We start from the raw sequence: 11,672 nt of genomic DNA, 5'->3' as shown, positions 1-11,672 counted from the left end.
ATGGTAGATTTGCTATATCGAATTTTTAATTTTTGGCAGTGAATTCAGATTCAGCGACCAAAAAACTCATAGGATACCAAATTTCATTGAATTCGATTAAAAATTGACGTAAGTACAAATTTTTGTCCCTTAAGAGGATGCTAAAGCCGTGTGTTTTACCGACATTCTGTTCAATCATTTAATTTCAAATTGAATTTACAGAATTGATAATCCTTTTACACTTTTAAAGTACGTACACAAATAAATCCAGGGACGATTAGATAAAGACCAAAAATGCAAAAAATTTTTTTAAGTTTATTTGTTTATAAAAATATTTGCTTCAAAATACAAGTTATGTAGCTTATACGTACAAATGAATGGTGTTCCCGGGTTTGGAATAGATTGAGGAATAAGATTATAATCGTCAAATTACGATTACAAGCCGTAAAAAAAAGATATTTTTATAATTGTAACGAGCCGTTCCTCCGCCACGTTAAGGCATATAGATACGAGGCCGTTACCCTCCTACCTCGTGTAGTCCCCTCCGCTTATCTCGGTCTCCCCGCACATCTCCGCTCCTCTTGTCATCAAACGGGGGCTATAAAAGCCCTCCGCTGGTGATAAGAGAGCAGATCTCCCCGGTCTAGCGTACTGAGCCGACCGATCCATCTCAGCGTACTGAACTGAGACTCCTAGTGCACGCACTGAGTGCCGACTTAACCTAGAACCAGCTTCCTTGCTAGCGCGCACTGAGCGCTTCCTCGCGCCACGCAGTGAGTGACAGACCACCGCCCCGCTCGTTATCCGGATCCCGGTACGCACTGAGCTACCGATCCGCACACGGGGACTCCGCACTGAGGGGAAACCGCCGACGCGGAGGATCATCCACGCGAGATGATCCTCGACGATAACAACAGCTGATCGCCGAACAGCTGACCGCCATGGCTGTCGAGCCGAGCTCCGCGCCGCACCGCGCAGTCGCGCACCGCCGCGACCAATCATAGCGCCGCATCGACCGACTCGGCGAATGAGAGCGCCGCACCGTACCGCGCAGCCGCGACCGTAACACCGCAGCCAATCCGGCTACCGCCGCGACCGATACGAGCGCCGCCTCGCACCGCACCGCCGAAATTACACCGCCACGAGCGCCGTAATCATTGGCCGGAATTCATAGTCGAATCTTATTCAAGTTCCAGCTTAAGCACGATCTTGAGACGTCAATGCTGTTATTTCATTGGTTAAGTAAGTCTCAAGTCGGCTCGAAGCTAGACTTAAGACAATGCTTGAGCTTAAGATCGGTCTATGAATCCCGTCCATTGAGACCGGCCGCTACCGCCGATCGACGCACCGACCGACCGATACACGGGCCGTACGCCCGCCGCAGGCAATCCGGCACCGAAACTCTACGCGCACATGCGCGCCGCGACACACGTCGCCACAACACATCGCCCGCGCCTCGCATAGCGGGATATTAGATATAAGTTGTACATATTAGAATAGGGACTCTGTAAATATTAGATAGGAATATGATAGAATAAACCATAATTGTTAAATATATACCGCTTGCCTCCGTCATTCACTTAACCAGCCCGCCGTCCGAACCCTGAATTGCCCGCGGCTATCCGTAGCCCATAGTATTTGAGAATTCACGGTTACATAATAAAAGCGCTTAAGCGGTTATACTACCCAGGTGTGCTGAAAAATGAGGCTTTCTTTATGAATTTTTTTCTCCACTACTAATAAAGCAATCAAACTAAAGTTTACAGGGTTTATTATATAAGTTTTAAAATATACAAAAAAATTTTTTTTTTATTTAAAGTACAAAATGGCGTCGTGGCAATAAGTTACTTAAGAACGCTTTTTTTAAGAGATAAACGGCGTGCAGGGTAGCAATGTTTATACAGCATCTACAGGGATAAAAAAAATTTTTTTATATTCTATATTAGTGTTTCTTTGGAAGTACCAACGATTATTAAAAAATATTGATTTTTACAAATTTGGCATGCATTAAAAAAAAATTACTTTTTTCGATGAAAAATTAATTTTAAATTGTTTATAAAAAATGTAATTATTTATTGATCGTAAAAATCATTAGTACTTCGATAGATAATCTATCTAAGAAGCTACAGTTCAAATTTCAAGTCAATCGAATATAAATTGCCCGAGTTATGCTGCACGCCAATTTGAAAAACATGGTTCTGAGATAATCGCGTTTAAAGTTTCAAAACATGTTTACTATATGAAAAATTGAAAATATCGGCTTGCTGATTTTTTTACCTTCACTTTACTATCCCAGGACCGTAAAATATTTCTTCCAAGCCTAAATATTGCTCTTCAGCCTCCTTTCTAAGCGATGTAAGGTCCTTCCGCGCGTTTTTTCTATTTATTGATGCTGAGCGGTTTGCAGCTTAAACGCGCCGTTCATCGATTTCTATACAATAATTGTAAAATTCGTGGCTAATCTTCAGTTTAAGTGTACTCATTATAGCAAGTAATCCTTGAAAACCATCATTATAAAGAATTTCAGCAACGTTAGTCGCTATATCAATAATAGTTTTGCTGCTTGATACAGATTTCGTCGGCGCTACTATCCAAACGTCGGCGTTTAAACTTTCATTCGCATTTAATTAACACTTAATTGGAGAAAGTATAACTTATTTCTACCTATATAAAAATACCGACTTGACTACAACGCTTCAAAATGCTGCGCGTGACGGAGTGGCATTTTTAAACATTTCAAAGCGCTCGGCGGCGCTTCGGAAAATAAGTTGTAAAAATTTTTTTAAATGTTTCCCACTTATAATTATGCTGGAATATCATTTTTAGATAGTTTATGTATCATTTAAGCCAATAAAAAAAAAAACGGAAAAAAAATTTTTTGCTGAGTAGTATAACCCCTTAAATGAATAAAATTTTTGATCACATAAATAAGTTTTTTTACGGCTTGTAATCGTAATTTAACAAATATAGTCTTATTCCTTCTATTCCAAACTGCGAGACACCATTTATTTGTAAGTATAAGCTATATAACTTGTATTTTAAAGCAAATTTTTTCATGAACAAGGATAAATAATGACTCTGCATTATCGACCTCAATCAAGTTTGATGGGCAGTTTAGCATCCTCTTAACGTCTCGTTTTTTCCCACTGTGCGGCGGTGCGGCGCACAGTGATGCCAAACGCCTAAATTCTTGGACATGGTTTAAAAAATTTCAAAGACTCGACTGATACGCATACAATTTGGTACATAAAGGTTTTCGGGGTTGCTAATTTTGAATTTGGTATCAAAATTAAAAAAAAAACAAAATGGCGGATTGAATATAGCGGACAAAAATTCAAAAAGTACATGAATATTGAATTCTATTTGTAAGTTTTTTTAGTAATATTTTAATCAGTCTCATGGAAAATAGTATAATAATTCTAGGCACATATTCTCTAAATTTCCTAGAGTGAAACATTACTCTAAAAGAGTAAAAATTGGACATATCTAAGTTTGAGTGATTTGTCACTCTAATTAGAGTTCGAATGACAAAATATGACGAGATATGTTCGAATGACAAAATATTTGATTTAAAAAAGTACAAGAAGGCTTTTATAAGATTATATTTATTTTTTTACCAAAATATAAAAAAATTTAATTTTTAAATTTGATTTAAAAAAAACGCTAAATGATGCTAAAGAAGAGACAAAGTGGAAATTAAAATACTCATCTTAAAGAATGAAATTTCACTTGAAACAACTGCAGCCAAGTGCAACTTTTAAAAAAATTCACTTTTAAAAGTGCCCGCCTCGACAAGTTTGATTTGCGAGTGAGATTGTAATGTTTGTCACAACTAAAGCTGCCAGAATTGCCGGGTTGCCCCTCTATTTTCGCTCTATAATGTTACGTGTTATAAGTGCACGGACCCCCAAAGTAGACATATATCTTAATTTATATTAATTTACATAATGTCAATTTTTTAAAAGTTGCACTCGGCTGCAGTTGTTTCAAGTAAAATTTCGTTCTTTAGGATGAGTACTTTAATTTCCACTTTGTCTCTTTTTTAGCATCATTTAGCGTTTTTTTTTAATCAAATTTAAAAATTAAATTTTTTTATATTTTGGTAAAAAAATAAATATAATCTTATAAAAGCCTTCTTGTACTTTTTTAAATCAAATATTTTGTCATTCGAACATATCTCGTCATATTTTGTCACTCGAACTCTAATTAGAGTGACAAATCACTCAAACTTAGATATATCCAATTTTTACTCTTTTAGAGTAATGTTTCACTCTAGGAAATTTAGAGAATATGTGCCTAGAATTATTATACTATTTTCCATGAGACTGATTAAAATATTACTAAAAAAACTTACAAATAGAAGTCAATATTCATGTACTTGAATTTTTGTCCGCTATATTCAATCCGCCATTTTGTTTTTTTAAATTTTGATACCAAATTCAAAATTAACAACCTCGAAAACCTTTATGTACCAAATTGTATGCGTATCAGTCGAGTCTTTGAGATTTTTCAAACCATGTCCAAGAATTTAGGCGTTTGGCATCACTGTGCGGCGGCGCGGCACGGCGGCGCGGTGTGAATTATTATTTTTAACCATGTTCCACCACTCCGATTGATTTGAAAAAAATACGTGTTAAAGTAAGAAATCTACAGATGTTTTTGTTAAAATATAAAAGTGGTATCTCAAAACATGATCACCCCTAAAAAAATTCATAAAAAATTCAAAAATTTTTTTATCGGGTTTTTTTTCATCACAAAAATTACTTAAAATTTTCTTAAACTTGCCTAAATAATGTTTACAACATATATTTTTTTCATTAAAATCGGTCCAACCATTTTCGAGGAAAATCACTTTTTAAATTTTTTTTTCCCCCTCCATAACTCCCCCAAAAATGCAATTTTGTGGCTAATTTTTGGGAAAGTTTTACATCTCAAAGGTGCCAACTAATGATATCAATTTGAGCTCGATTAGTACGGGGGCAGATTTCACCTGTTTATTCCGCTATGCCCTTTAAGTGGTAGAATCAATAACGTATCTTTATCAGATATATTATCAAAAATTTAAAGTTTTAGAACAGAAAACTTACGTAAAAATAAAAATAATTTATGGATTTGTTTGTAATAAATAGTTTGTTTTATTTGTAGAATGTGCATTTATTAGAATCCTGTGTATTTTTTTTTACTCCAATTCAATTTGTTACATGTTAACTTATAGTTTATTAATTATCAGCAACTATATAAGAGTGCAGATGGAGTCATATTGTATAATATATTGCAACCATAAACTCCCACTTTTAAGTGTTTTCTTTTGCATTATAGTTTTTTATTTTTTTGATGTTATTATACCTTCCAGTTGAGTCTGAAAATGATAAATAAAGATAAAATTTATATGATAATGTTTTACAATAGTATATGAATAAGAATTTAGTTTACAAGAAACTACAACTGTATGGAAGTGATTCTTCTTTAAATATGTGATTAAACATAAAAATCTTAGACACATTTCTTTAATTTGCGATTTAAAGGATGAAAATTCTTCAAAGCTTTGAAAGCCTAGGTAACGCTTATATTTAATTTCAAACAATTTTCAACAAGCAGTGAAATATATAGAAATTATTCCTTGTCAATTCTTCTTTCCAGAACAATTCTTATCATAAAATGTTTTATCAAGACAAAATGTAAGTATTGATTACAGTTTTGAAAACTTTCCAACAAGAGATGCAAGAAGAAATTCTGTATCAGGCGACGTATGATAACAATATCAGTACATTATTTATTAGCTTACTAACTGTATTTAATAACTGTGTTTTAATTTAGTTTATTAAATGTGCTTTAAGTCCGACGAATTCTGTCGGCGCGCAGTTTAAAATAAAACTAAGAAAATTAAATTTAATTAAAAAAAATCATATCCATCACTAAGATCCGATGTTAACCGTATAGGCGATTTACAGCTCATTAATATGTTTAACATATTACGATCGGTTAGAAGTAATGTACTAACATTGTTATTATACGTCACCTGAAAGGACGTGCTTTAACCCTTACGAAAAAGTAGTACTAGCACTCGGTTTTCAGTACTGAGTGATCAGTATTGGGAGTATTAGGATTAGTAATGAAAGTATTAGTATATTAATACTCATGAATATGGCAGAATGGTCAGTGTTGTGCCTATCAGTGCTTAGAGTATTTTTTATTTATTTAGTACTGGCAGTACTAAAAGCAATAATATTCATTCAAAGTATTGAAGTGCTTTATCAGTACTTTATCAGATTAATACTTGGAGTACTATCAGCGCGGGAAACGATATATAACACTTGTCAGTATTCTAAAATTTTTAACATTAATTTTATAAATACTTAAGACAATATCTACATTCTTATGATATATTACTTATGTTATATGATTTTTTTTAAATATTTGTTTATATAAGTTAATCTTATATAATTAAAAGACAATACCAAAATTTTAATAAACTAAATAAATAACTTTAAGATCTATTTAGTACATATCATATAACAAATTAAAAACATTTGTGAAGCCTAAATATTAAAAAATTGTACACGTTGTTTTACAACATTCTATAAAACCTTATAAGCAAAATTGTAATGCAAATATAAAATTATAGTACGAATTCGGATTTAAATCCCAGACAGCACAACATATTTATAAAATATTAACAAAATATTTATAATAATTGTTTGAATATTTTATAAATATTAACGAAAATATTTCATAAATATTTTTGTGATCTTAGATTGAACAAATCATAAATATTTATCATAAATATTATAAAAATATTTATGAATATTTATGATATTTATGTAAATATTTGCAAGCGCTATGTAGTCAGCATATTTTAATTATAGGCTTAGTTGTTGCTACAGAAATATTACGCTATCCAAGTAGAACAAATAATCATATAAAAAATTTGTTTTACTTAAGTAATAGTGCTGCGCCTATACTACGTTAGTATATTGGGAACGTCCGAAATGGCCACGTTCGAAACGGCCACGTTCGAAATGGCCACGTTCGGAATGGCCACGGGAAATATTGCACGTGGTTCAATTTGCCCACATTCGAAACGGCCACGTCCGAAATGACCACGTTTAGAATGGTCACGTTCGAAACGGCCACGTTCGAAATGGCCACGAGAAATATAGCACGGAGTTCAATTTGCCCACGTTCGAAACGATCACGTTCAAAACAGCCACGTCCAAATTGGCCACGTTCAGAACGGCCACGTTCGGAACGGCCACGTTCGAAATAGCCACGTTCGAAATGGCCACGTTTGAAACGGCTATGTTTGGAATGATTTTTTCTTGTTTGCGTGGAAAGTTGCAAACCCATGTGGTGCAGAAAATACTTTGCGCGCGCGCACACACGCACACGCACACACACACGCACACACACACACACACACACACACGGTGGGGGTACAAGGGGGCCTTTGGCCCCTCTCCCGCACCCATTCCGTCTAAGTCGCTAACCCATGTGCATTGTACTGGAAATTATGTAAAAGATACGTGGCCATTTCGAACATGGCCATTTTGAACGTGGCCGTTTCGAACGTGACCGTTTCGAACGTGGCCGTTCCGAACGTGGTCGTTCCGAACGTGGCTATTTCGGACGTGGCCGTTTCGAACGTGGGCAAATTGAACCACGTGCAATATTTCCCGTGGCCATTCTGAACGTGGCCATTTCGAGCGTGGTCAAATTTGCGCGTGGCCATTTCGGACGCTTCCGCCCCTGGGGGTCCGCGGATCACCGGTTGGGAATCAGTGATGTAAGATGTAATATATGAAATCTTTTGGTATATTTTCTGTGTACTAAAAATGTAATCTTATTGTTACGTTCGACGAACATTTTTCCCATCTCACTCTTTTGCGTCGTGCTCTCGCGCGCTCCATCGCAGCGCCCGTCTTGCCGAGCGCTCCTTTCCCCATGGAACTCACACGCACGATCCTTATTAATTTTATATTATTGCGTATGTAATTATTACCTTTTGTCAAATTCATCGGATCATGCCGTGTTCAGTTAACAATTTTGTTAAAAGAATGATATTCTTTCATCACTTTTTTTGCCATTAATGACGTCAGGGTGCAATCGCCACCCTTCATGCTCCCTCATTATTATGAATTGTGATCCATCGCAATCACGCTCTCGCTCTCTCACTATTATTAACAACTTGGAATAATGTGAATATTTTTCGACCACGCGGTTCGCGCGTGACCTTCGCGACGCTGGAGCATTGCTTCAGCCGCGATGCGCGTGCTACCTAAAGAGAGATAGCGACAGCCTAAGGATTGCTCCGACCGAGAGGTGCGAGAGTAACAGCAATAGTCAGAGCAATTACGATGGTATGCGAATTAATTACTCCGCTCACAGAGGTGATAGGAGGGAGGCGAAAGAAGCACTCGGACGCTGACCCTTCTGGCTACCTCTTGACCGAAAATAACAGCAATCATAGTAAAAATTAGAAATTGTAGAATTTTTGAAATAATATTTATTTGTCGCGGAAAATTCCGAGAATTTGAGCTTTCCCACGCCCGCGTACCCTCAGAACCCCCTAGTTTTGGGATATATAAGGAGCCGCGAGAGCCAAGAAAAGCAGCATTTTCGCTCTTACAGTTCGTCGTGCTGTCCGTAGCATTATTGCTCTAGTAAACGCTGCTCAAAAGCATAGTCACTGTATCTCTTGCGATCTACGTCGTGAATAATAATTCAACATCGCACCCTTGCGTGCACGTTACATTTTCACGGATTTACCAAACTCACTGTAAGCAATATTTTGTATACATCTTTAACCACTCGCAATCAGTCAATATAAATTCAATACGGTCAAACTTAATTGTCTTTTTCGGTCATTTATACTGCTCCATTCATACATATAATTCATTATTAAGTCAATTTAATTCTCCTTTCAATATAGTCAATTTTATAATAAAAACACGCGCATATGAACAAATTTTGGGTTTTTTTTGTGTGTGTTGTTCCTCGCTCCACCTTTTCAGTACGCGAGTGCTAACTTTAAGATAATTATAATGAGTGAAAAAGGGGTTAATTCTCCCTGGTGCTACTAGTTTCCAGAGCTAGAACGCGACTTCCCTGAATCCTCATCCTGAAGGCTGAGCGCTACGACTCAGGCGCCTGCTTCTTCCATGAACTTTGGGCCATGGGCGCCTACCGGGGCGCTTGAGTCAGGACGTTTCCAAGTGGCAACGGGCGCCTATTAAGGCGCTTTTCACCCCCTACGTCGTTTCTCCACCAAACAGTGTACCATAGGGCAGCCTACCAGGGCGCTCTCAGTCACATACACCCGTCTTTCCTCCGCGTGGGATATGTTGCGCTTTCCCTGGGCGCTCCCTTTCACGCTCTCTACACCCTGTCGCAAATAGTACGCTCTTCCTCTCACTCGCACTCATTTGCGTACCCAAGACGCTCCCGACAAAAGAAAAGGGACGCCTCTCCCACCTTTGTTGTCTCACTCTCCTAAAGCACCATTGACAACCGCGTCGATTCAAATTCGCATGACAGGCAGCAACCATATAAATAATGATTGTAGCTAAATATCTTCTCTTCAATCTCTCTCTCTCCGATCTGCGAGCGATAACCCGTCCGCGCTTATATAAACATTAACGTATAAATGTGATTAGTCGAATACGGCCAGTCATTTGCTTGTTCCCACGAACGAATTGAGGAAGGGGAGGAGCCAAGTCAATCTCATACTCAACCCGTGGAATGGAACCGGGCTGCCTAGTGGACGCTTATTCCCCACACCATCCCTTCTCATCCCGTGCGGGCTGTCTATTAGGGCGCTTCACCCCACAGAAACTCCGTCACCCCCATAGGCAATGGGCTCGCCTGCTAGGGCGCTTACTCCCGCGGACTCCTTCAACAAATTCTTGCATGGATCCGCTCGGTTCTTTGTTTGATTTAGTTTGTTGAAGATATTGCAGTTTCGGGAACAAATAAGGACTGTTAATAAAATCTACACCCCTCCCGTCCTTTTTTTGCATTAACCTTAGAAAAATAGGAAGAAAAACAGAGAGAGAGAGAATTTTAAACGGAAGGGCCCCTAAGAAAAAAAGGGGAAAATATCCTTCCCCTCTTCTCCGCGAGACAAAGTGGGATCCGCCTCCCGATAAGTTACGCTCCTGGGAAAACTACGGCTCCCGCTAATTATAATATTTTTAGTCTTTTATTTGTACTATCCGAGACAGCACGCGTGTTTAAAAAACATCAGAAAGATATTTTAAAAACCTCTTTTAGACACGCATGTTTGGGATATTTTATATATAAGTATTTTTTATATTTTTTTTCTGTATCTATATATTAGAGATTTTTTGGAACCGTGAAAATTTATTTATAAAACATTGCCATCGCCCTAATGTTTTTGAACAAATAACTGAAGATATTTATACACCTACTTTGTCAATTCCGTGTCAAAATTATAATGACCAAATACTAGCACAAATAATTGAATTTTACATAACTATGCGACAGTATGCATACGACAGTATGCAAATAAAATAAACAATGAAAAAAAGAAAATAAATCAACAAATTTAAAAAAATGCAAAATTTTCTGAAAGTTAAATAAAGAAGAATATTATTTACAACATGTGCACTTCTTTTTATATTTACACAAAGTTCTATCCTATCTTTTATTTTATCCTATCTTATATAATTTTAGCAAAAAATTACATGTTATGTTCTCTATCTGGTCTATTTCCTTTATATTATATACATTATATAAAGATGATATCTAGGCTGCGTTCTAAAATTCACTGTATTTTATCAGTATTGAAAATCTATAGTATTATATATTACGTAAAAGATGGATTTTCAATACCTGGCAGTGTATACCAGAATCCAGTCTATTGTTTATATTCAGAACGCGCTAACAAAAATGTTAGCGCGTTGTTATCCAATAGAAAAATCTGTTTTTTATAATACAGCGTTCTGAATACGGGCCTATATATATCAACCGGTACAAATGTCGCCAGCGCCACGCGTCGTTACGTAGACTCGAGAACTACTTCTGTGCCAGCCCCTTGTTTGTGACAAAGGAATAATAGCATCTGTTGTCTTCGTTCCGTTTTTCTAAAATTCCCTCCAAACTTAGTAGCTCGCATTTTTAATTGAGTCAAAGAACTTGCATAGGCAGTTAATCCGGAAGGATGGCAACGGGAATCGCTCTTGATCTTCTAATACTTTACATTGTATAATTACGAAAAATTTTTGATCGGATTAGAGCGAGTTTCAATAAATCATTATATTCCTCACAACACCGAACATTGTAGTAAGGTTGTAAGAAGATTACGTTAATAAGACGTATATATATATTATGATACACGTTAATAAGAATGTTACTGGGATATGCCAGCTAACTTTACAATATAATTTAAACTCCAATAGTAATTTGTTCACGTGCCAGTGTTTGAAGAATAGTGATAAAAAATACTTAAAATGACAAATCTGGCAAATATTCTTTATTAATTTAATTTAGAGAAAGGCGCCAGACAATTTCTGGCCCTTATCAAGCGTATCTATACGTTAAAAATGAAAAAACAACTATAAGTACGTTTCGGAACAATAAATCCACTAATAAAAGAGAGTCAGATTATAAATACCTTAAATATTTTAAGTTATTGACAATAAAATTATCTACATTTTGATTCGCACAAAACCGTT

General features: G+C 36.5%; 1 protein-coding gene across 1 annotated transcript in view; it reads right to left on the bottom strand.

Moving 5' to 3' along the window:
• Positions 1 to 5,117: 5,117 nt before the first annotated feature.
• Positions 5,118 to 11,672, bottom strand: part of LOC105828776 (33 kDa inner dynein arm light chain, axonemal) — a 170,124-nt gene continuing 163,569 nt past the window's right edge. The window contains exon 6 of the mRNA XM_036283927.1: positions 5,118 to 5,338. Coding sequence (XP_036139820.1) covers positions 5,303 to 5,338 — 36 coding nt within the window. The 3' untranslated portion in view covers positions 5,118 to 5,302. The remainder of the gene's footprint in view (positions 5,339 to 11,672) is intronic.

This window comes from Monomorium pharaonis, chromosome 1, assembly GCF_013373865.1.
Source record: "Monomorium pharaonis isolate MP-MQ-018 chromosome 1, ASM1337386v2, whole genome shotgun sequence".
NCBI lineage: Eukaryota > Metazoa > Arthropoda > Insecta > Hymenoptera > Formicidae > Monomorium > Monomorium pharaonis.
Note: the sequence above shows the minus strand (reverse complement) of the source record. Positions and strands in the feature narration are given on the sequence as shown.